This window comes from Abramis brama (genome assembly GCF_963993115.1).
Source record: "Abramis brama genome assembly, chromosome: 12".
NCBI lineage: Eukaryota > Metazoa > Chordata > Actinopteri > Cypriniformes > Leuciscidae > Abramis > Abramis brama.
In genome coordinates this window covers 26629284-26657235 of record NC_139974.1, presented here as the reverse complement: position 1 = coordinate 26657235, position 27952 = coordinate 26629284, and the positions used below count along the sequence as shown (strand labels likewise).

General features: G+C 36.8%; 1 protein-coding gene across 1 annotated transcript in view; it reads right to left on the bottom strand.

Moving 5' to 3' along the window:
• Positions 1-27952, bottom strand: part of ctdp1 (CTD (carboxy-terminal domain, RNA polymerase II, polypeptide A) phosphatase, subunit 1) — a 100616-nt gene that overhangs the window by 28838 nt on the left and 43826 nt on the right. Inside the window, exon 12 of the mRNA XM_084130062.1 lies at positions 11313-11527. Coding sequence (XP_083986188.1) covers positions 11313-11527 — 215 coding nt within the window. The remainder of the gene's footprint in view (positions 1-11312; positions 11528-27952) is intronic.

The following is a 27952-nucleotide window of genomic DNA, read 5'->3' as shown; positions in this document are numbered from 1 at the left end:
TTTTGCTCTTGGCAGTTCTGTAAACTGGTTGTTGTATCTTTCTCTCTCTTTAAGGTAGAAGGAAGTTCTTCTAAAGTGGAGGACTACAATGCTGCTATCTCGGCAGGGGTGGGAGGAAGAAGTCACACTCTTGTTTCATGTCCTTTATGGGCTTCAAGCTGTGGAGCTCGACAGAGGTTTAATCGCATCAAACCATTACCCAACTGCAGAGAGCCTCCATGCAGCCTGTGTTTGGCTCCCTACCAGTTATGGAATTATTTCACCCAACAATTTTTTTTAGTGGTGTTTAAGGCAAGTATCACTATACTATTACTTATACTTAGGGATAGAGATTTAACTCCAAATTAGGGCTGTCCAAAGTGCAATTTTTTCTGATAAAAATCACGAAACGTCTAGGTGTGTAAGCCACAATTATGGAAGTAAAATAATGCCATATTATTTTGAAACAAAAAAGCTAGTTGAATTGCACTACTTGAAAAAACATGCATTGCATTAACCATGCTTGCATTTTTAGGGCTTACATTTTTATGGGCTGAAATTCAACATGGTTATATATTTAAGCTATGAATATTTCAATTCAAAACATTTCACACACATTTTTCATCATTATTAAAAATTCAATAATCCATATTCACCTTTCAGATTTCCCTTCCAAAATATTAATTTCGTTTAAAAATACAACCTATAATATTCGACAGGCAATTTTCGGTCCATTTTATTTCGCTTTACAAATTTGCTTCCACAAATTCAGTGGTTCAAATTCGACAGAAAATTCAACATTTCACACCCAGGAACTGCAGGAATAGCAGTAGATTACCAATTCATAAACTCCATCTGCTATTAGTCGACCTCACCAACAGGTTGTCCAAGCGGTTGTTAACTAAGACCAGAGCAACAGGTAATGAAACAGGTAACATTCATTAAATGTTAAATTAAAATGTATTCAATGAAGTTAGAAACACGTACACCAATGTCGTACGCAACTTTAGAGACAGCCCCTAAATGTGCGAATATTGAACGTTCAATGTCATTGTCAAGCCAACTTTATGCCAGTATATCACTGGGAAACACTTAGAGTGAAACTTTGCGTGTTACGTTCATATTCGGAGTCCATCTGCTTACCTGTAGCCCACAGCGCCGCGATATAAAATTAAGGAAACTAAACAACCGAGAGAAATATATGCCTACCGCAGATGTAACGTTTGATCTGTACATCCGCATCGGGGAATAACATTATAATCTCGTTCACGGTAGAGAAAGCTGCTTACAGTACAAAAGTAACCGTGAAGACTTTATCAGCGTTTCCAAATATACACTGGCCCTGATAATCATCACAAATATGCTTGCTTGTGATTTCAAAATAAAAGTTTAATCCCACTCTCTGAGTTTGCATGTTTTGATGTCCACATATTCTTGTTCAAGAAATTACAGTGGCTGTAGTATTACTATCATAAAGAAGTGTACAAATATGAAAATTAAGTGAACATTTGAATTAAATGTCGTTTGGCCAATATTAAACAAGGATTTGATCTGCTCTAAAGTGGGACAACAACAACAGGGATTTGGCCCCCTTTGCGGGGATTAGTTATAATATGTAATACGTTGAATAAATAAGTTGATTGTTTAATTTATATTATATTATATTATGTATTTTAACAGTATTGTTCTATAAAACCATATGATTACTTGCTTTAGTTTTAATACTTTATTTGAACCAAAAATGATTGCCTCGTTATATATATATATATATATATATATATATATATATATTTTTTTTTTTTTTAAGACATTATTAAAGGCTATTGTTTGCTTAGGTCTATTTTTCTTACAAAAAAAAAATATCTGAGTACTAGATTAATTGTCAAAATAATCGACCGATTACCAAAATAATCGTTAGTGACAACCCTAAAGACAAGTTAAGTTTATAAGAGATTATTATTATTATTGTTATTATTATTATTATTACTATTATTACTACTACTACGCTGCTTTGCTTGAACCGAGGTGCTACAGCAATCTGTCACACTGCACTGCAGTCGTGTGTCAAAACGACTGTTTGAATTTCATTATAAAATTTACAGACTTTGTTACTTTTGATACAAAGCAATGTCTGAGTTTTCAAAGCACAACTCTTATTGTGATTATTGGATGGTAGACACACTATATATTGTTTAGTGAAGTTTTGTTCACGTGTCAATAGAAAGCCGCATAGACTAAAAGATCTGGGCTAAAAAACCTTTCTCATTAAAATCGAGACATTTAAATTGTCAACCCAGTTCTACCAGCTTCCACACAGCTGACACGTTTACCTGATGCATCTTTTCCATGATGTGAGAATGAAATAGACCATGACAGTCAAACCATGGCATAATCACTAATAAAGAAATACATTTTTGGCCGCCGAAATGTTGGTGCATCACTAATGGGAACCACCCATAACACCTTAATCTCGTAGGTAGGCCCAGATAACCACCCACAACACTAACATCATGACGGTACATTGGTTGCATAGGCCAACACTTGCTAACACAATCTTTCTTTCTGTATATTTGAAAAAAGAAATCTTGTTTTGCTGAAATCATGTCTTGTCTTTTTCTGTGAATTGCATTTGGATGCCTGACCCTTTGCGGCTCAGTCGAGGTGTTATTGATCTGCGCATTACAGGCCACGGGAAGAACTGAACGCAAGCTTATGCAACAATGCAACACTGTATAAACATGTATTTCTCAAGAAAAGTGAGACGTACTGTTTGAAATAACAGTAAGAAAAGTCTTTTTTAAATCTATATATATTTTTGGAGATGGAGTTTATCGCACCTTTAAACAAAATATTAATAAAAAAAAAGAGGAATATATTACACAAAAGGTTTAAGTACCTTACATTAGACTTTTATGGCTCATATAGTATGGTATAGTGAGAATATGGAGTTCATATTTGAGGAGTAAAATAACACCCCAATTTATTCAAAGGCTCAAACTGAGCAAAAATATGCAATTTGGTTATTTATTTGGCAAAAAGTAAGATGAAATTCTAACAGCTTATCATGTAAATCAATGAAATTACCAGTATAACGGACTACATACATAAATTGCATTTAATTATCAGCTCTACTGTATATCTCTCTCCCAATAATATGTCTTATTAAGATGATTTAAATCATTTAGTGCTTAGTTTTATGATCAAAGCTATGTATTTGTTTTTTTGTTTTTTTAAATGTTTACAGTTGGGTCAAAACAATGCAAAGCAACACAATGAGGATTGAGAGATGCATCATATTTGATCATATATATTAAAAAAAATCGTCATTTATGTCACGCGCACCTTCATGCTCGTGCGGATGCAGAGAGTATAAACCAGGCTTAAGGGTCTTACATCAACTTTATCAAACAGCATTCCTCCAGGACATGCAGTGAATGGATTATAACGACTCCAGTCCAAACGATGATAAAAAGAGCTTTTTAATGTAGAGTAATTGGAGGTTTGATCAAAAATGCATTGGGAAATAAAAGCAGCAGATTAAAGGGGAAAAGATTAGATATCTAATATACAACAGATGAGATTTCAGAGCACAACAACAGGGAGAATGTAATTAAAGAATCAGGGAGGACTTTGTCTAATCATGCTAATTAAGAAGCATGCAAACTGGGACCTACAATCGTCTTTTAAGCCGGATCTTTTATTGCCCTTCGGGTTTGTGAATGCGGGGCAGGGTTTGAGGTGTGATCTCTGCGGTGTGGAGATTATGGCAGATACATATTTAATTCTACAGAAGATATTCAGCTCTTTGGAGGGCTGACAAAACAGCATAAACCAGCTAAATGAGCATTAACTGACCAGCTTTTTTATTCTTAACGAACAGAATGCAAACAACATTGAAACTTTGAATTATTTAAAAATGATTATGACCAATAACAATTTTTATTTAATTTTTTATTTAACACCCCTATTGTCTCTTTGAATCGGTCATTTATGTCATTGTGGTGATGCTCATTTCTTAAATATGATCATTCTGACATGACTTGGGGGGGGAAAAAAAACAAGAAATTAAGGAAGGGAGGAGAGAAGGAATGACTAAAAGACTTGGGGAAAAAACGTGTTTGAGGAACGTGATTTACTGTCCTTCAATACTTCCCTCTACAGAAAAAGGAAATCAAAATGACATTAGCTTCAGTAAATTACAGGGGATGTCAGGCAGCAAGAGAGAGGATAACATTTTTCCATTACGTGAAAATTTTCATATCAACATGAGATGCCTGGATTGAAGAAAGTGATCAACATGATTGATATTCAAAATGGTAAGCAAACGCTGCTTTGTTTACAGTTTGTATATCTGCAGTCCTTGTTTCAGTTTAACTTTTTTAATTGATGAAAATAGACTATTGATACCTTCTGAAATACAGTTATTTCTTTACATGCAGGTGCTGGACTAAAAAGGGCCAGACGCAGCAGACGCGAGGCAAAACTTTTCAGCATTGTTACTAGGGCTGTAATCTCCCAGTCGATTAGTCGATTATTTGGTCGATACATTCTTGCTCGACCAAAATTCTGATTGGTCGATTTTTTGCCGCGTTCATTTCATCAGTTTTTACCTATTTTTTTTACAGTCTATGGTTTTGCTGCGTTCATTTCATCAGGTGGAAAGCACTAATTACTAATGGGGGTGTTTTCAGAGCACCCCTGTTTCACAGGTAATAGTCTGTCTTCAGAACACCCCCCTTTGTTTTCACTTCTTTTGGATTAACCCAAACCACTGGAGAAGAGAGACAGATTGAAGAAAGTAGGCTACTAGAAGGTTTGCTGAATATTACTTGATCTGGTTTGTTTAATAAACATTTTTTTTTTTATTAAAGTGGACGTGCCTTTTGTGTTTAAGAGTAAAAGCTTTAAGTTAATAGTCTATTCGTGTCTCAGCCGCGAAGCTGAGCTCCTATGTTCAGCCTCGCTCTGTGCGAGCTACAATGAAATGATAGTGTCTGTCAGTTATTATAATACATATGACAAAAACAATTGTCTAAATTATGTTGCATATTCCTCAAAAGTTCTTGTGATGATATCACTAGTTGACAACAGTACAGTACAAAAAAAGTTTACAACTGGCAGAGAACGCAATAAACAACAAAAGGAATCAAGATTACAGGAAAACAAGACCGCATGCCGTGTGTTATTACTGATTTTACAGTTTAGGGTACTTGACTTGAAATATGACATGAGTGAACGGTCAGCCTATGTAACAGCAGCTGCAGTGTATTGTTTATCACTTGATTATGCTGTTCATGTCTCCGCCTGGTGATATTATTTTAATGACCATCATATAAGCAGTGGTTTTAGTGCCCACACACACTGATCAGCAGAGAGCCCTACAACTCAACAGTCAAACCTTCTTGACTCTCTACAGCCACCAATGACGTAAATCAAATCATCTCAACCGCACATGACAGTGAGTGGAGACTGATTGCAATTGCAGGAGCTCTGAAGATGCAGAGGAGGAGATGTGAAGGAGAGCGCAGAGGTGGATACAATTAGTTATGCTTCATTCTTTTAAAAATTGGTTGTTTCTCAATGCGAAAAACGGACTTGCATTCTTGTGGAAATTGGTCTTGCCAGGTTACCTTGAAAGAATGAACTCGGTATAACTCAAGGACACAGAACGCATCAACTGATCATCCGAGGGCATTAGAATCAGCGGCCTACGCACAAATACAACATAACATCACAAACAAATGTCATAACCTATTAAAACATTTATTTCATATTATTATCTATAGACATTTTTTCATATTAATTTATATCTTTCTATTTTACCTTGTGTATTTGTGAAAATGAGTTTGTATGCTTTGTCAATGTTAATATTCTTTTTAATATGGCAATAAAAATACTGCAGGACTTCTCCAGGTATTTATCAAATTATGCACACACACACACACGCACAAAAAAAAGTTTACTTTTACATGCAGTAGCCTATTTGCAAGCTTGCAGCGGGAATCTCTTAAGCGAAAACGAGAAGTTTAAAGAAAATATGATCATATAACACCGATTTTATCATCACTACATTGGCTACCTATAAAGTTCCGTATTAATTATAAGGTATTGCTACTGACTTATAAAGCCCTAAACGGCTTAGCTCCAGTCTATTTAACGGATCTTCTATCGCCCTATAATCCATCACGCTCTTTAAGATCAATAAATTCGAGGCTTTTGGTCATACCTAGGATATCCAGATCAACCAAAGGAGGGAGAGCATTTTCACATTTGGCTCCGAAACTCTGGAATAGTCTTCCTGATACTGTTCGTTGCTCAGACTCGCTCTCCCAGTTTAAAACTAGATTAAAGACGCATCTTTTCGGCCAGGCATTCATATAATATTGTTAATCTTACAGTTCAAACTACAATCCGGCCTCTAGTTCATAAATGCCAGAGGAGAACTGGCCGCTGACTGAGCCTGGGTTCTCCCAAGATTTTTTTTTTTCTCCATTAGGTCACTTGATGGAGTTTTTTCGGTTCCTTGCCACTGCTGCCTTTGGCTTGCTCAGTTGGGGATATTTTGGGGATATTTAATTTTTATTCTATCAATCAATAAATTCCACTAGAAACAAACCTTGTTGTATTATTTTATTTTAATTTAATACTGTGAAGCTGCTTTGATACAATCTGTATTGTGAAAAGCGCTATACAAATATACTTGATTTGATTTGATTTAAAGACCGTATGTCGACCACCCGCAGAGTTTTCTGGGATTTCTAATGGTTGATGTCAAGTACACATCCGGGTACTTTCATGCATCTTATGTACAGTACTTGCGCTCATGAGTATTAGAATGGAACATCAACGGTTGATGATGACGTAGTACGAGAACACAAGGACTCAAGATCTCTTGAGAACGCATGAGAAAAGGCCAGAACCGTTCATCCTGTTCTCAACCAATGGGCCTTCTCCATCCCTCTATCCTGGAACTCTTTTAAAGAGACAGCGCACAGATAAAGACGGACTCTCTTTTTAAAACAGTTCAGAACACCTGAACTAGAGGGGGATGACTAACAACGAAAGTCATGAGGCTGCGTAAACAACACTATGCAAAAACAATTTAAAAAAAACATCATAACACTATTATTGATGACTCATCAACACTGAATACTGATGACTCATCTTTTTTGCATAGCAATTTTTGACCAACAAATTGACATCTAGAATGAAAATGTCCCTTACCCTACTTCCACCAGCCATGATACTGAAAACTGTTTAGCTGTCATAACACTTATGGCTTAATTTCCTTTGCCAGCCATCAACTGGTTGCAAAATAAGTAGCTGGAATAATTCATTTTGAAAGGGACTTTATTGCTTTTGTCTTTAGATATACTCAATACGTACCACATTTGTTATCAGTCAACACTAGAGATCAGTATTAGCTGATACTGGACAGATTTACAATTGCATAAAAATACTGATAATTTCATAACTCTGTTAAACGTAATCTTTAATTACATTTAGCAAATCTAATTTTATATCTATTTGTCACCATGTACATTAAAAGTTAAAATGCCTTAATTCTCTTAAATGTTTGTAAAATTCATTAAGACAAATTAGGGTAGAATTTTATTATCCGCCATTTATCAGTTACTGGACAACATAAATATTTAAATCAGGCTTATAGGTCTCAGACACATTTTTCATATCATGCTTTCCTACTTTTGTCCATGTTTAAACAGGAAAAAGGAGAGAAAACTGTGCTCGTCAAACATTTCATGCAATGAAAAATATTTGGTGTAGGATTTACTTTAAAAAAAAATTACTCAAAAATTGCAAGTGAATTTGAATTAAATACATCAAATTAAACAAGAGAGAAAAACTGAAATAGTATATTCTTGTAAAAGAGATTATACTCCGATAATCTTTTTAAGCTCTAGGGTGCATATGTGACTAGCTGTCGATTATCAAATACAATGATTATGACTCATATCTTACTTCGTAAAAAAGAACAGGAATTGAAACTGATTTCTTATTAGATACATCCTACAGGCCCAGTGACTGGAAAACAACTGAAAAACAACAACAACAAAAAAATTATCACAAGAACACAAATTATGCGCATATTCTGAGAATAAATAATTCATAAACAGGATTTGATTATCTCCAAAAGTGCCGTTTGTCTTGGCGGGAAAAGGCGCTATTTACGGAAGCTAACCTTTGGCCGCCGGGCAGAGGAATCAGTCTCAGGTGGGCTCTGTGTTTGAGATAAGCGGTTTTGCCCATCTCTATTATTCAAAAAGCCTGCAGCTGCCAGTGGCTCTTCTTCCATAACCACTGAGCATTATCTCTGCCAGTAAAACAGATGCTTGAGTTGAGACTGGTGAGCCATTCTGAGGAACAACAGGAGTGATTGTGACTATCGGATGACCTTATCTACATTTGGCAGTAACTTCAGTTTTTCCTCAACATGGCAAAGGCCAGTTCATAACTGCGGTCCACCAGACAGACAGATGTTATCGCTCAATCAGTATGAAGCTAGACGATTACAACCGCAGAGAAAAGACAGGCTTGAATTTTGCCACCAAAAAACATGATCATTTATGATACACTGCAGTAAAAATGCTGTAAAGGTGCATAAAACACAAAAGAGACACAAAAACCAATTACATACACGAGCATGACTGAAATATGAAAGCTGTTATAGAGGATATAAATCGAGTTAGATTTTGTCACATTAAATGTATGGAAACAAGCAATGTGAACACTCTCTAGAGATCTCCTTTTACGTTCCACAAAATAAATAAATAAAAAGTCATTCAGGTTTGGAACGACATGAGGGTTAGAAAATAATGCCATAACTGTTGTTTTTGGGTGCAAAACTACCGTCCAATACACACTGATACGGAAACCAAAACTGAAAGAACTTTCATGAAAATCCGTCAAAATAAAAGTTAGGTTTAACTTCAAGAAATTATGACTAAAATATATCACTACTGTATAAAATGTATTTCTCAAAATGATAATAATATTATTATTATTTCCAAGGAATATCATACAACCAAGATATTTTTTCATCCATGTTTTAAACTTATACAGTTCTGTTGTGTGCAAAATGCAATGTTTTGTTGTAAATTAATGGTTATACTTTCATTTGTTTACATTTTAAAAGCTTGATTAAATTGTTAAAGTTTATAGGATTTTAAATTAAATCATAAAACACAGCATCTCGAACAATAAAATGGAAAATACAGAATTTAGAGAAAAATAAAATGGATTTCATGGGGCCCTTAATTAAAAGAAACAAAAAAGTTTCTTGTTTACATTCATTCTCAAGGTCTAACAAATATGTGGAAAGCATTTCCTTCTCCATTAATAGTAAATTAATATCTTGATCAATTTTGATATTGTATGATTTGGGAAAAAAATATTGTGCTAATATTTTTGACCATATCGCCCAGCCCTAGACTAAAGTTAGAGAGTTGTGAGTTGAACTGCGACTAAATTCATAGTCATTGTGATTTTAAATTGTTGCTTTTTCCTCCTAACCCGGCAGTATCTCAGTGCACATTATTTTTTATTCACAAAGAAAATGTGCTATTCACTCCATCACTTGAATGAGCTTGCTTCATGGAGGGAAAAGATTTAAAATCAGACTTTAATGAAAATTACATTTCTCCATCACGAAGCAACGAACACAAAGAGTTTAGATATGGAGTGTTTCCATGGCATCAAATCCTGCTACAGCGACCATTTCCTGCCAATTTTAAGGAAATTGGCAGGCCAACTTATTAGAACACTGTGGACTGACAAACTTTATATTGCTCCCAAGTGAAACTAATGGCAATTAAGGCAAATGTATGTGCTTTCTCTGAAAGATGAAACCAAGGGGTTCTCTGAGTTGAAACTTTTTGTTTAAAGAGCTAATGTAAGTATGGTAAAGACAAGACTAAATTGTATGGAGTAGGAGGATGTTGCTGTCACCCCTGTTACACAATACATACATAACAGAGCAAAAGAGCTTTGCTAATGGTGGAAAGAGTTGCTGTCATTCAGCCTTTCATTTCCATCCTAATGAACAGACACATGGCTAATAGCTAATGATTTATATATCATCTTTATGTACATCAGTTGTCACTTTAAATCAAGACACTGTGGTGAGAAACCAATCCAAATGCAATGCACTGACGGACCAAGCTGTATCATAATTCATAACGGGAAATGTGTGATGTAAAAATAAACTTTAACACTGACAAACTCGACCGCAAAATGGATTACTGTAGGCAAATACAAGCTAATGTTCAATGACAAATGGAATGAACCCTAATAAAAAAAAAACGGGCCGCAGACGAAACTGAGTGTTGCAAACATCTGGTGCCAAAACCTAGCAAACTCTGTAAAAAAATCCAAGTCCAAGTTTTTTTTAACTTGTTCAACCTGACTTGAGAAGCAAAAATTACAACTCCAAAACAAATAATGGGTTTGTCATTGAGAAAGCAATAAGTACAAAAACCTTTACCACTTTCTGATTTCACTGAAATGTTTCTCAATGGAAATGGTAAAAAAGAAAGAACACGAGGAAAACTCAGCTGAGAAAACCAGGTTCTTCTGAGAAGCTGTAATCACTGGATGCAGGACATCCTGAAGCCAAACAGACAGTCTGAGACACTCAAATAACTTCTTTTTCTCCTTCACTCATCTCATTGTTCACCGCTCTGAACTCCTAACGATTACACTACTGCATTCATTCAGTTGACACAGGTGGTAGATACAACGCTGTGGGCTCTGAGTCACTGCTAATGACTGCTGGAGAGTGGAGAAACTAGATAAAGTAGGACAGGTCTAATATTCCAGTGGAAAATTGGTTGCAGTATGAGCCATATGATAAAAGGCTAGCATGCTTTCCTGTCCGTTTAGCTCCTCCAGACAAGAGCAGGCCGGCCCAGAAAGCAGCTCTCCTCACACATGCTGATCTGACAACATCCTGCCGACTACACTAATGTCGGACAGAAGTCTGGGCAGCGGGTGGGGCATTTGTGCTTGGACAGGAGGATGTAAGAGGACGTGACCCCACCTTCTGCTAGATATCTGCTTCCAGACATTGCCATGACAACTGGCAGTGCTATTTGCTGAAGACAGTGGCAATTTCGGGAGTACAAGGGCCTGCTGGAGATCGGGCACAGCAGTGTGTTACTAATCAACTCTCCACACCACTGAAGCAAGAGGTTTAAAGCTCAATCACAGAGACCAATTTTGTGCGTATTATAGGTGCTATTATACAGTATGCTTGAGTTTCGCCAATTTGAAAACAAAATTCAAATTTCCCTTTACTAGTACTGGAGATTTAATACCTGAACATGTTCCCTGTTACAGAGACGTCTTCTCTGGTTGATGTTTGGGCAGTTTCCTCAACAACAGTGGCAAGTGGCGAAACGTGATCTGATGAAGCCTTCTGCTTGCTCGTGGGGGGCCTCTCTTCCTCTTCCTCCTCCTCTGCCTCCATCCTTTCCTCTTTCCCTTTTCCATCGCTTTCATTGTCACTCTCCTCCCCGAGCATGTCATCCACCTGCCCAAAAGAGGAGTTCAATGCACAATTAAAGGATCTGTTTATACAACAGAGCTAGATAAGGTTTGCCATATGGCAAATTAAGTTATGCTGCACATTTATTTTATTTATATACTAGCAAAAAGTCAATTTAGCTCAAGACCATTTTCCGCTCTATCCAACTCATACTTAAATAAGGTGTTTTTATTGCTTCCAAAACTTTAAGACTTCTATGTAAAACAGCCTCTTTGCATGTGAAATAAGAAACGTGTAACAATAAGCCTCTTAAAAAAAAAAAAAAAGCCACATTACATTGTGAGAGAATTTAAAAAAAAAGATTACCAGAAATTAAAGGGTAAGACTATACGTACAAAAGATTCATACCCCACCATCCAGAGAGAGAGAGAGAGAGAGAGAGAGAGAGAGAGAGAGAGAGAGAGAGAAATATATATATTTATTTATTTATTTATTTTGAATATAAATTCAAGAATTTGGTCCAAATTTAAGATCGATTTCAACTTTCAACTTACACAAATTAAGGTGAAATTAAGAAATGTACATATCTTTTTATTTACAGAAATTAGTGTTATCATTAAATACAATTTCAAAAAAAAAAAACTATTCTTTCACTTTTCTGGGTCAAAAATGACAGCGAACAGCCATAGTTTGAACATTTTTAAACAGCCTAAGAGGGTTAGCCTTGAACTTCTATCCTTAGGTTCTGAACACCAAAAAGTTGTTTAACATGTTAATGTGGGATTTCACAAGTTAGTATTTATATCAGATAAGCCACTTAGTTTGGTCTGGGATTTTGACCTACGAAAGTAACGATGCGTGTTCATAATAGAACTCTTCCAAAAAATGTAATTTGTCATGATATGACCCCTTTAACGTGTATGAATGTTAGCACTCAAGTGTTTAGCCTTGGTCTGAGCTTTCACTGATACATGTTAGTGCTTTCATAAAGGCAGACCAGGGGGCTCAGATCACCCCAATTATTCTTAGCAAGAGTTGTTAGACAGGCACTGGCAAAAATGATCAGCAACTTCACATACGACTGATCTCTCAGCTAGCCTAGTGTAATTGCTCTCTCCTCCTCACACACACACACCATTTCTCCCCTTCCTTTTATTATTAGAGTGAATGGAGCATCTGAAAAAGCCTGCAGGAATATGCCGAAGCCCCGTACACAGGTTATAAATGAGCTCAAGGAAGGATGTTTAAAAAAATAGACCCACAGAACTTTTTCCAGTTTAATCTGACAGATAAGCATAATGAGGGGGGAAACATTTAATTAAAAGTCGATTTTTTGTGAGGAGCGTTATCTAGAAGCATCTTAGTAGATGGAACAATCCCCAGGCACCCATGGGATGCAATTATGAACGGCACTATATTAAATCTAAAAAGTGAATTAAAGTCATACTTTACAGCAAATTCTAACGTTGAAGGAGTCATTTACTTTACCTTTACCATCAGACATTTGTGTGACAAAAAACAATTAAGGATGGGACTTAATGGATTATATCCATTGACTGGATAGTGAAATATAAGCGACACTGCTCACTTCCGAGGAGACTTTTTGAATAGGATGTGGAAATTGAAGGTTAAATTCACCCTCAAGAGAATCTCAACGTATCCAAATGTTAATGTTTCTTTTCAAACATATTGTAATAAGTTGTTAATGCCATTAACATTACATTAATGTTAACTAGCATTAAAATGACTGAATAACCCATTGGCACGAATTAAAAAAAACCTGTACCAATCCACAACAACCAGTACTTAAACTGGCTATTGGTTTACATTATTTATTCCACCTAGGTTACGTCAGCCAAGAAGCATAATGTATTTTAGAGGGGGTGCATGTTATTACATCTCAAATGTGCACCAACAAATCATGCATAATGAGAACAGCAATGTGTATTCAGAAATAAATCGGCTCAATTTTGATTTCATGTTTAATTTAAATTACTACCATTACTGCTGGCTTAGTTCATAATATACAATATCCCAGCGCACAAGCACATTCAAAAGAGATTTCTAAAGCTCACTCAATCACTCAGAAGTCAAATGACATTTAAACACTGCCCCTACTCTATTTGCATGGCTTCTCACTATGGGTGTCGTAATATACGGGTATTTGATTTTTAAAAACTGAAATATTGATATCATGTTAATGCTACACATATGATATTGTAAATAATTTAGCACCATTACAGTGAGGAAAATAAGTATTTGAACACCCTGCTATTTTGCAAGTTCTCCCACTTAGAAATCATGGAGGGGTCTGAAATTGTCATCGTAGGTGCATGTCCACTGTGAGAGACATAATCTAAAAAAAAAAATCCAGAAATCACAATGTATGATTTTTTAACTATTTATTTGTATGATACAGCTGCAAATAAGTATTTGAACACCTGAGAAAATCAATGTTAATATTTGGTACAGTAGCCTTTGTTTGCAATTACAGAGGTCAAACGTTTCCTGTAGTTTTTCACCAGGTTTGCACACACTGCAGGAGGGATTTTGGCCCACTCCTCCACACAGATCTTCTCTAGATCAGTCAGGTTTCTGGGCTGTCGCTGAGAAACACGGAGTTTGAGCTCCCTCCAAAGATTCTCTATTTGGTTTAGGTCTGGAGACTGGCTAGGTCACGCCAGAACCTTGATATGCTTCTTACAGAGCCACTCCTTGGTTATCCTGGCTGTGTGCTTCGGGTCATTGTCATGTTGGAAGACCCAGCCTCGACCCATCTTCAATGCTCTAACTGAGGGAAGGAGGTTGTTCCCCAAAATCTCACAATACATGGCCCCGGTCATCCTCTCCTTAATACAGTGCAGTCGCCCTGTCCCATGTGCAGAAAAACACCCCCAAAGCATGATGCTACCACCCCCATGCTTCACAGTAGGGATGGTGTTCTTGGGATGGTACTCATCATTCTTCTTCCTCCAAACACGTTTAGTGGAATTATGACCAAAAAGTTCTATTTTGGTCTCATCTGACCACATGACTTTCTCCCATGTCTCCTCTGGATCATCCAAATGGTCATTGGCAAACTTAAGACGGGCCTTGACATGTGCTGGTTTAAGCAGGGGAACCTTCCGTGCCATGCATGATTTCAAACCATGACGTCTTAGTGTATTACCAACAGTAACCTTGGAAACGGTGGTCCCAGCTCTTTTCAGGTCATTGACCAGCTCCTCCCGTGTAGTTCTGGGCTGATTTCTCACCTTTCTTAGGATCATTGAGACCCCACGAGGTGAGATTTTGCATGGAGCCCCAGTCCGAGGGAGATTGACAGTCATGTTTAGCTTCTTCCATTTTCTAACGATTGCTCCAACAGTGGACTTTTTTTCACCAAGCTGCTTGGCAATTACCCCGTAGCCCTTTCCAGCCTTGTGGATGTGTACAATTTTGTCTCTAGTGTCTTTGGAAAGCTCTTTGGTCTTGGCCATGTTAGTAGTTGGATTCTTACTGATTGTATGGGGTGGACAGGTGTCTTTATGCAGCTAACGACCTCAAACAGGTGCATCTAATTTAGGATAATAAATGGAGTGGAGGTGGACATTTTAAAGGCAGACTAATAGGTCTTTGAGGGTCAGAATTCTAGCTGATAGACAGGTGTTCAAATACTTATTTGCAGCTGTATCATACAAATAAATAGTTAAAAAATCATATATTGTGATTTCTGGATTTTTTTTTTTAGATTATGTCTCTCACAGTGGACATGCACCTACGATGACAATTTCAGACCCCTCCATGATTTCCAAGTGGGAGAACTTGCAAAATAGCAGGGTGTTCAAATACTTATTTTCCTCACTGTAACTATTCTGGTTGACACTCTAATGGCGCTTTTCCACTACACAGTACCAGCTCGCCTTGGCTCGGCTCGGCTCGGCTCGACTCGGCTTTGTTTGGTTTTCCACTGTGTAAAAGTTGTACCTGTACCTGCTTCCAGGTACTTTTTTTTCGTACCACCTCCGGCGAGGTTCTAAGCGGGCTGAGGCGAGCTGAGGCGATACTAAAATGTGACGTGAAAACACGACAGACTGCTGATTGGTCAGAGAGAATCATCACTATTCACTGCGTCATCATTGCACGCGCCAGACGGAGTATCCTGAATAAAAAAACAGCAAAAACAAAAACATCCAAAAACAGCATACACTCGATTTCCTCCATTGTCCTGTGTGTGTGGGTAGCGGGTGCGTCTCGCGTAGAAGATTAAGTCACGGCAGTTTCCTGCGGTACTATTGTGGAGGTACTATCTGCAATGGAAAACGGAGCGAAAAGCGAGCCGAGCCGAGCCGAGCCGAGTCGAGTCGGTACTGGTAATGGAAAAGCGCCATAATATAATAGGTAACGGTATTGCACCTTAACGCTGTTTCTCACCCGTTATAAACCGAAAAATAGAAGACAGTGTGTGTAGCTACTACTGCCGAATACTGCTGGATAACATGTAATAAAAATCTGATATTGTGACAGCCCTACTTCTCGCTACTTACTAATACATAAATCAACCACAGTCCACATTCACTAAAAACAAGAATAGCATCCAAATAAAGCAAAAGCCAGTGATCAAATAGACCAGCACCTCTAAAGTGACCTAGCGCTGCAGTAATGCAAAGCCATAAATAAGCGAGGAAAGTGATAGGACAAACAGATGGAGCAAAGAGAGAGGCAATTCCCCAAAAGCCCCATCACACAGATGCACAATCAGTAGCTTGTTAACACAGCATTTTGCTGGCTTCACCATGGCATGAAATGTGGTATAAAAGCACTGCGATTCTCTCTGAAGGGTGCTAAGGCAGTTGGTTTCTCATTATTGAGGTCTAATCTGACAGCAAATTTGTGCCAACACATATGGACTTGAACATACAACTTGCATTAGTCATAAAAAAAAGCAAACGTTACATGGAAGATTTGGATTTGAACACTGGCTCTAGGTTGCCATTACCAGAACATATTTAGGTGAGGCACCCACATATTTGGAGGCGTTATATTAAAACGTTTCATCACAGTATAATTACACAAAGATGCATGACTCTATAAAGATTAAGGTCATAGCCTTTCAGAAAACCTCATTATACAAATACAAACAAATAATCTTCCAAATGCATATGCTTCCGCCTTTGCTTTGTTGGAACATTATGACTTAGCAGATTCCGGTAAGCCATGGTCTACATAAACAGGTGTAAAATCATAAATTGTGAAAGCGCAAAGGTGAAAACATTCTTTATGACAGAAACACAGTATCAGGGTGCTAGTAGCTTCAACTTTTTGGTCAGTCAGCCGAACAGCAGACATTTATCAATCAAAGTAACTGGGAAACAGTATTACATGTCTTTGCTAGGGAGCCTTATATGTTGGCAAAGTATGAAATCAAAGCCTTTCACTTCGTATGGGCCACAAAACAAACTCTGTCAGCGTCATTCACAAGTCAATAAAAGCAGAGACCCACCAAGTCAATGAAATGTCCCCAATTCACTGTCAGGCAGAGAGATATTGGGGATGTGATGGTGTTTGCCAAGGGAGCTTTTTTAATATTTCAAGATTTACTTTCAGACACTAGACTCTGACAAGAGTGCAATCAAACATAGATCTGTAAAGTTAAAAACCTCACTTATATTACATGTCTTCTCCACCTTGAGTTTGGTCTTTGATAAAAATGTCTCACAGTGACAGAACAGCAATGATAATCTTGGTCTTGGGATGGAAAAGCAGAACAAAAAGATAAGCTCACATTAATGCTGTCATAATTTCTAGTGGGAAAGGTTATTAATTACTAAAATTTGTCTCAATGAGCTAGTTTATATGATGATAGGCTTGCACAAATCAAACTACATTTCCCATGATTCTCTGTGACAGTTCACAAAGGGTAAAATAGATAAAGCTCTTCACAATATTGCAAAGTACTAAAAGTCAGGCTTCGTTATTAAGTTAAAAAGAGAAAAAATTGGCACATTTGGAAACGTCATATTTCATTCTAACAAAAACCATATTATAATTACAATTACACTTCATAATTACAACATCCGTGTTTGTAAGCATGAACTTCCCAGAAGGATGTCGGCATCTTTTAAGAACACTAATGTGATGTCGAGGGAACAGGAAGCTCTCCAGCACACTGGATTTCTCTCTCTCATTTTCAGCTCAGCAAGGAGTCAAGCACTGATATATTAAAAAAGGTAATTCAATTACATGTCTCATCACTCTTTCTGGGTAAATGCATTACATGCTGTCTGCGACTGTCTGAAGTTTAAGGCGGCTGCTTAAGAGGGCCACCAGAATCAGCACAGCTCCATGCTGACACATGGCTGGAGTAAAGTTGGTATATTTGAGATCGCTGCTGTGCTCTCAACCGAGTTCACACTCAAAGGCTCTGCTCAGATGTGGCCACGGCAAAGCACTGTGGTAAAAATGAAGTAAAAATAAGAAATATCCCAGCAATTAGCACATTTGCTCCTTGTCAAGCTGTGATCTTTAGTGCTTACTTTAGATGTTTGCGAGTGTAATGTGATGGGGATGAGGGTCAGCACTTCCAAATTTGAATCCATGGTTCTCGGATGGAAAAGGGTGGACTGCCAACCTTGAGTAGGGACTGAGTTGCTTTCCTGAGGTGAGGAGGTTTTGTTCACGAGTTCACGAGGACAGGTCAGGGAATGACGTCGATAGGAAAATCAGTGTGCCGGCTGCAGGTATGTAGAAGATGAAGAGGGAGATAAGACTGAGGGCAAAGCTCTCAATTAACCATTCAATGCATGTTCCGACACTTGTTGTCATAAACTTTGGGTAGTGACTGAAAGAACAAGATTGCTGGTACAAGCCTCACCACAAGGAGTCTGGACTAGGACACAAGGTGCTAAGCTCTGACAGACAGGAGGGACTTGGAGAAGAATCACCACTTCTCTGTGTCAAAAGGAGCCAGTTCAAGTGGTTTTGGGGTGGGGAAGCATTCTGGATGGCTTTCTGGGGAGGTGTTCCTGGCCTGTCCAATTGGAAAGAGACCCAGGAGCAGACCCAGGATGCGCTGGAGAGATTACATCTCATAACTGGCCAGGGAACATTTTGGGATCCCCAATTAGGGGCTGTAGGAATTTGCAAGGGAAAGAACATGTGGGCAGGCCTACTTAGCTTGCTGCCACCACAACTCAGTCCCAGATAAGCAGCAGAAGAATGAATGAATGCTGAGCTGTGGTGTTTGTGTAGGAAATCCAGGTTCTATTCTTGTCCATGTTGAATTCTGGGGTCTTTTTCTCTTCCTGTTACCAAGATTTAACACTTGTAATCATAAATATATGGCAACACGTGACCATCTGACACAGGCTTCATGCCTGTCAGCATGTCGGATGAGGGGTGCCTAATTAGTATGAGCATATAACATTAGCTATTAAGGGGTGAAAAAAAGTTCATAAGTACGTTTTTGTACTGCCTTATAACTCATATATTCCAATTGAGTTTGACTCTGAAATAAGGTCTGGATGAGACTGACAAGGGTGTCTGGCAAGACAGCATAACTTAAAATTTCCCAAACTAGTGGAAGACTAGTGCATGACTACCCTCACTTCCATATGCACATATCTTGCAGAAAACAAATTAGTGAAGACATTTCTTTGCCCGGAGCATGAGGGCATAAAGGCTTAAAATGAATGCGGTGCAAAGTGTCAAATAGGGGGCCATGCAGATTTGCCTGCCAAAGCCTCGCGTCCAAATAACTGTCACCCCCACTAATTTGGAATGGAATTTTTCATAATATGGCAGCTGTCTGGGTGAAAACATGAAGGCTGACTAGGAGAGTTTCACAAAGTGCCGCTGGAGAGGAAAAAGCATTTGGACACATTACATTATTCATAACCTATAAGGTAAAAGATATTGCATGAACTCAGTCATGCTATGTAAAGTTCCCCAACACCAAATGTTAAAAGTCACCTCAAGGCTGAAGTCGAGCTGACTTACTGTACAGCCCATCACAGCACAGATGAATTATTTATTACAGCTCCAGTGAAATATACAGCACATATTTGGTAATATCTCAGGTTCCTCTGAGTCCACACAGTTTCTCACTATAAAAGACGAACACCAAGAGCTTGAAAGAAGTCTCAGGAGAGAGAATATGATGGAGCTCCTGCTACATTGAGAGCTATGAACTGTAATATGAGGCTTACATGCATCATTTATTTTAACACAACCAATCTAAGATAATATTGGTCTCCTTAAGACCAAATCCAAAGAATAAATATTTTTTTTGAGGCGGAAAATGTGTATCATGAAAAAGATTAAACCTAAATAAAAACATCACAATATATTATCAATGCACAAACAATATTTTTAAAAAGAAAAATCTATAAAGAATATGATTGTTTTAAATAATCAAATCATAGCCAGGCATTTACCTGCTTGACCTGAATCTAAACAGTGAATGAACACTGGTAAACTGAAACACCTTGCTAGCGGGTTAATAAATAAAAAAAATAAAAAAAATCGCCCTAACACACTCATCACAAATACCCACAACATAAAGATCTTCCATCTACACAAAATGACATAAATGCACAAGTAAACATAGTTAAATGGCTAGTCTGAAGGTATAAGTCTCTCTTTCCATAGCGCACTAAAACACGGAGAAGATTGTAAATATTATGAAGATGAAATACTCCAAGGCACTCACATGGTTAAGTAAAATGCCTTTAATTAACTGGGCTAAATCATTAAAAACAGTTTAAAGTGTAGATCTACGTGTTTCGGCAATACGGCCTTTTTCAGAATCCCGTGTAACCGAAACGCGAAGATCTACACTTTAAACTGTTTTTAATGATTTAGCCCAGCTATGTAAAGGTTTTTTACTTCACCACGTGAGTGTCTTGGTGTATTTCATCTTCATAATTTGATGTCTACCTCCAGTTTATCCAACGAGCACCAGTGGCTAAGTAAAGACACCTGTGTAGCAATGTCTGCTTCTGTTGTTTTGTAAGATTGTACATATATTATTTTCATTATTAATACAATTCTATTATATATATTATGTATATGCATGCATGCACACACACACACGGATGGGTTTCAGCATTCAGCACATCCACTAAAACACAGCATATTTATTGCAATATTACCAATAGAAAAGAGCAGAGAAGGTCATCTATTATTATTTTATCACTGTTTGCCGTGTGAAAGAACACTCACAATGAGACAAGGTCGACAAAAAGTACACTACACTCACTGAGAGCACAATCAACCTTGGTACCCCATTCAGTGGCCTGGAATTGGAAATATATGAGGCAGTTCAGGTGAGGTTTTGGAAGTGTGAAGAAATAGAGGATGTTACATAAATCTTCTGGGCATAGAGTTTGTTTATCTGCTGCAATTTGCTGGAGAGACAAGACTAAGTTATTGAGCCTGGACTCACGGTCAGGTTTACAAATTCTCTTTTGTTTGAACAAAGGTCTGATGTGAACTGGCGGGGTTGGCTGCAATAGGGAAAGCTATTGAGCCGAGCCAAGCCAAGTGTATTGGGCCGATTTAAGCCATACATGGCAACAATGAAGCCTTAGGAATAAAGGGAAAGAAGAACACCAACTTCATTGTTTTTTTTTAAAAGTGTATGTTCAGCCCTCCATGTGGAATATTTTAGGGCTTCTACATCTCACAATAAAATCTTCAGAAAAATCATTCTCTTTGAAGCCACAAGCTCAAGCTGTCTTCTGTGTATGCTATGAGCATATGTGGGATAAATGGAGAGCTTCAGTACGCCCTACAGAGACAGCGGCATAAAGACCTTTAGATCTTCAGCAAGACCTGAAGCAGCACTGCAAACATTCAGGCCATCGGGTTTATGATTCTGGTCACGTTTTTATTAAAAGCCTAACAGCTTTGTCCACAGAATAATAAAAAGAACACGAGTACGACTTACAGAATTTAGCAAATGGATCACAATTCAGTGTTTTTTCTCTTGCCAGTGGGGTGCAACTTCATGTGGAAAAATTGGATATACACATATCTCTAAGACATGCACACATAAAATTAACATTGCATATCCATACAAAACAAACCCCTACAGACAATTCACATATAAAGTTTAATAATCGCGTTAATCCATATCGTGAATCCTGATTTTCCACCCCCCAAATTTAAGGGCTCTTAAAATGATAATTTCAGATATTTAAGACTTTATATTGACCTATATTGATCAAATGGCATTTAAGACATTTAGACTTTAAGGACACGCAAGAACCGCCTTACACAAAGCTATAGTGTGGCTTTAAAAGATTTATTATAATGTTTATTATAAATTATGGTAACATTTTACTTAAAGCCTTTATGTATAATGCATTATAAAGGTATTCATAATGTACGTTATAATGCATTATATCTGGTCATAAATAATTGTAGCCAAAGTTAAAATGCATTATATTTGCTGATTCCCTACTACATCTGAAATTGGTTGTTTGTCATGCGTTTTAATGGATTATACTTTCTAAAGGTGTAACATGAGTATTACAATGTACTATAACTGTGGTTACAATTATTTATGATATCAAACAATGCATTATAAGGTGCATTACAAGGCATTAAACATACTTTTACAATGTATTATATTTAAAAGCTTAAAGTTTTACCATTATTATTAATATTATTAATTCAAATTATAATGGAATTTATGTACAGATCAGGGGGCAAGATTAACTCTTTTTTTTGTTTGTTAATTTGATCATTCATTTTAACATTTAAATCTTACTAAATTTACCTGATGAACTGACAACATTGATTGTGGATATTTGATACAACACCCAGCTCAAGAAAAGAGCACAAACATTGTTAAAGATTTGGGGGTTTGAAACAACATTAGAGAGAATAATGACACCATTGAGAAGAATGTCATAACAGGGACATGTGAGCCAAGTCACACCATCAGACATCAATCTGACCCTAAATTTCATTTCTGAAACTGTTCTGAACAAATCCAGATCAGAACACTAAGACCAAAGCAGTTTTAATTAAACTGAATCTATGACGGAAAAAAAAGATGGCAAAATTAAACCTAGACCAAAGTCTCCACTCCATTTATTTTGCTCAGCATTGATAGCTGAAAAATGTAAAGAGCTGAGAGACAGAGAAAAAGAGTTTCCAATCTTCTTCCATGTTGCTCAAAATGACAACTTGAGAGGATAATTTCATTCCTGTCTGGAAATCAGGCTTTTTAATTAGAAACAGTAGAGCTTTGGCTTGAGGAGAGATGACGCATTGATGACAATGGCGACGATGATTACAGAACCACACAGTGACCTGAGTGACAATGTGCACTGTTCCACAGAGCTTCCTGACCGATGCTTGAGACATCCTGACATTTTCAACACTTTCAGCTACAGTGAAAAGGACATTTTTGTCACTTAAATGGGGTGGAAGATAAGATAAAACTAAAGAATATGCAAATATTTATATGAACATCATAAATATTCATAAAAAACTGATTAGTTGTTTCATAATAGAGTTGCAAAAAGAAAGAAATTTTAAACAAGACTTGAGTTGACCGCGGTTGAGCACCGCTGAACTAACAAAAAGGGAACAGTGAGAGGGATCACCGTGGCATTTGCAAAGTCCTTTATGTCGTAATGCAATGTGATGTGTGGCCAGTGCTGAAGATCAGATTCACATATGAATCGTGATTCTATGTTCTATCGATTTACATCGATTCACAAATTTCAGTGTTACACTTCTTCAACTTCGTAATACTAAAAGTTACTGACACGTTAGAGTGTTAATCACAAGCCATGAATAAGGACACGCGGTGACAGACACACAGCATATTTTTTCTATTGTATTTGTCCTATTTTTTGTAATTTGCTTCTTTGTTCCTATTTAAATATCAAAAATAAAATAAAATTGCCTGCCTTGCTATATTGCAAAAGCCTGCCAGTCATGTGAGTAATGATTGCAGTCAGTTTAATAATAATGGTTTGACTAAAATAGGAAGAAAAAACAAAATAAATTTCAAGGTTTACATTTAATTCAGTGAAATTTCTTTGTCCAAAACTGTCTACCATAGTCAAATAGGAAAAGTAACACAAAACAGTAAGCTAGAATCACATCTATACGTATATCGAATTGAAAAACCGATTTCAATCGAATTGTGAGGTACCGAAAAATTATAATACCGAAAAGGTGCCAAAGTTAACTAAATCTCACTTGCATTCATGTAAGGGATAATCGACGGCTAGCCATGCATTAAAGGATTTTAATGCACGACGTAGAGGCGAAGAACCACCCGACGCGAAGCGGAGGGTGGTTGCCTCTACGAAGTGCATTAAAATTCTTTAATGCATGGCTAGCCGTCGATTATCCCTTACATGAATGCAAGTGAGATTTAGTTAACTTTGGCACCTTTTCACCTTTTTATACCCGCTTATACCTTGGTTATTTGCCAAAGTTAAAAATAAGTTAAAGCTGTAACTGATGTTTACAGTGTAATTTTTTAACAGACGTGTAAAAATGACGGTTACTTCTTAAGTTAAGGCTTGTCAGTTCTTGCACTCCGTCCGCTTTAAATAAAGTAGAGCCATCGGATTGCTTTTATTTGAATGAATTCACATTTATTTAAATTCATTATTAAAAGAGAGAGACAGATAACTGAAGGAGAAGGAACAGAGAGAGAGAGAGAGATGCGTGCGCGAGTTACCTGTGTGCGTCGATCTCTTCTTTAAAGTCTAGCAGCTACAGTCCCCTCATTGCTTAAGCATATAGCTAACTTAATGATTCTTTAATGGATTTATTACAATTATTTATGAATGACAGGCAACACTGATACAAATTAAACGATATTCAAAAATCATCCATTTAGCCTACCTAAACGTTTTCATATGCGTCTCTCACTCTGCTTGCAAGTGTATCTGTGTTACTATGGTTACCAATGTAGCGGATTAATTTCGAACTGTAATCAAACTGACTGGAACTACCTGTGCATTAAAGGTTTTACTGCACACCTTCCAGCCAATCAGAATCGAGTATTTAAACAGCCCATGGTATAATGATAAATAATGCACAAAGATGCTCTTAATCGACAATTCATTAAGGGAACCCAGTGGCCAAAATGGACACCAAATTAACCAAATGCAAATAAAAAGTGTAAATCTGCATTTGGCTTGGAGCAGTTAAAAAAAAAATGGCGCATAGAATTTTTAAAGAAAAAAACAGCTAAATAATCCTATTGTCTTAAAACATTATAAAACAATGCAAAACACAATTTCATGACTGGAAAGAATAATTGATGGCTGGTAATTTCTTTCACCCACCATTGGACCCTTATCAGACTGGACTTGTACGGTGGAATTTAATCATCAAGAAATACATATTTTCTTCAAAGATGTTAAATGGCTAGTTTACCTAAAAATAAAAAGTCTGTCATCAATTACTCATCCAAAACTAAATGTATTTATTGACACACATACATAGATAATATCAAATATGGTCAAAGGCAGCTCAAACATGTTTTCACAATGCGATAAACCTCATTGATTCTTGTGCTTCAAGCGCACATGTTTGAGCTCCAGGCTCCCATTTACTATAAATAATGTGCTCTATGTATGCGTATTGGTCAATATTTATATGTAAATAAAAGCCTAAATTAAATCTGCACTTTTTGAAGTTTTTGTTGCATGGACTCTCAATAAAGGGACAGAAATCTCTCTAATTTCATTTAACATTATCCTCAGTTGCGTTTCGAATATGAATAAGTGTTTTTTGGTTTGGAGCGACATGATGGTGAATAAATGTTGACAATTTTTATTTTTGGGTGAACTAAGATTTTAATGTCAAAATTTTGCACTTAAATATTAGTTTGACCTGAAATGCAGGACAAAAGAACTAAATTCTCTGAAGAAATACATGTTTTTTTTTGGACACAGCTTGCTTAATAAAATTAGAGGCACTTGTGGGTGTACAGGGCATCTTTGAACAGCCTGTGATAGAAAAGCCATTAGCTGTAATCAAATTTCAGAATCACTGAACACAAACAGACCTCTATTATCAAATCACTGCTGACTGGACCTTAGTGATAAAACAAGGAAAGAAGCCGTGTCTTCGAAAAACAGCAAATTACATAAAGATATAGTTCTTGGAACTGTTTTTCTGAGAGAAGAAAAGGCAAAGGCTGGTATGAAAGCATTTCACAGCTGATGTAATTTCTAATGTAATATATATCAGCAGTGGGTGTTTTCTGAGGCAATGGGGTGATAAAGCCTTATCGATCACACATTTCACTCTCGATGTTAACTGATGATCACAGAATCAATGCCTCCAGGTTTGTTAAAAACATTTGGTGTCAGTCTGGATAACAAGTGGGTCTCAGCCTCAGACACCACACTCACAAACTGCCTACGAAGTTCACTGCTTCTCTGATGCACATAACTCAAATTTGCAAACAATTTTCTAAATCACAAGCTCTGATTTGACTGGCTGGCATTATGCAACTTATCTATCAAGGCCACGAAACTTCAGAGCTAAGACAAACTTTGCTTCTCTAGTTACAAATAAGCAAGGTTAAAAATTGAAGCCTACCTTTTCCCCAAGAAAGGCACATCTAAGTTGACATTTAAGTGAAAAAATTGCTAAAGTATTACGATGATTTATAGGCCTACTTTAAACTGTATAAACTATAATAAACAGATTATTGTGCTGACACTAGTAAAATCAATATACTGAATAATATGTTAAATAATGTTCTTAGTCTTTCCTTCCAGTGATGGAGAAGACCAGAGAGAAGCAACAAGTGTTTACTTTGGATTAAATGCCAGATATAGATTGTTGTGTAATCAAAATAACAATAATAATTGGACTTTTAATTATTTTAATTGTTTACTATTGTCGGCTACTCATTAAAAAAGAAGAGGGAGATAAAATACGCAGCATATTACATATATAAACACCATAAAATAAACATTGTCAACCACCCATATTTGATTCATTTAATTTAATCACAGCCTTAATAATCACATTAGGCCGTAACGCAGATTCCTGTTTTTCCATTCCCAAATTTAAGACCTCTCAAAATGATGTCATCTGTTATACCATATCAAATATTTAAGAGTTATGACCTTAAATTACATCAAACTAAATTTTAGACCCACAGAGACTTTTTTATTCGCACATAAGCTCCTATTTTACAGTTTGCACACATAATTTTAGTGGCAAATGCAAGTGAAACGCTTGCACTGTCGAGCCCTGCATTTGACAAGCTCTCCTTCTTCACTTTATACTTACTTTCCTGCCACTTCATGCCCTACTGCATCATGCAAATAAGAACATCCCGTGACAATTATATTCCTCAGCTCCACATCCAACTTCATTTCAGAGCTTGACTACTGCAACACCCTCCTTTACCAGCCTGAATCTACCATACGTTTCCATGAGTGCAGACACAATGATTGTTTTGAATGTATAGAAATATCTTTATGTCTCTCAGGTCTCTGCACTGACTAATGGTTTGGATAATATTCATTTTATGACACTGTTAGGCCTGCGAGGAAGGAATGGTAGGAGCAATTGACCTCCATTAGGCACTATAATCAGCCAAGTATCTTTTCACATGAAGGATTCCTGTAGGTTCAGGCTGAGTACCTTCTCCATCGTGAACCTCAAAGGTTGAACTAACAAGATTAAGACCGTTTCTCGTCATGTGTTGATACTTATTGCTTTTTCATGTCATAATGTCACTTTGTTATGCAAAAAACACACAAAATGTGCTATAAATATAATGTAACATTTTAAAATGTTCGATTCCTGTGATCGCAAAGCAGCCATTACTCCAGTCTTCAGTGTCACATGATCCTTCAGAAAATCTATTTAAAATGCTAATCTGCTGCTCAAGAAACGTTTCTTATTATCAGTGTTGAAAACCGTTTTATTTCAGGATTATTCAATGAGTAGAAATTAAAACAGCTTTTATTTGAAATAGTAATCTTCTGTAACATTATAAATCACTATTCATTTTGATTCAATTAATATGTCCTTGATGAATAAAAGAATCCCAAGATTTCTGAAGCATCATGTGACACTGGAGACTGGAGTAATGTCTGCTGAAAATTCAGCTGTGCCATCACAGGAATACATTACATTTTAAAATATATTTAAATAGGATACAGTTATTTTAAATTGTAATAATATTTCATTACTGTTTTTACTGTATTGTTGATCAAACAAATGCAGCCTTGGTGAGCAAAATAATTCTTTCAAAAACATTTAAAAATCTTACTGATCATGTTTGAGTCCAATTGAGCTTTCAAAACAGCCTTCAGTTCACACTCATCCTGGATGAATCTGAAAGCATGTGACGTGTATCCATCACATCAAATAAGAACCACTTACTCTCAGCGAATCATAAAAACGGTTACCAAGAAGGCTTTTAAAAAGTTGAAGCAATGTTGCTCTTAAAACTCCTGAGACGAGTATAAATCTGTATCG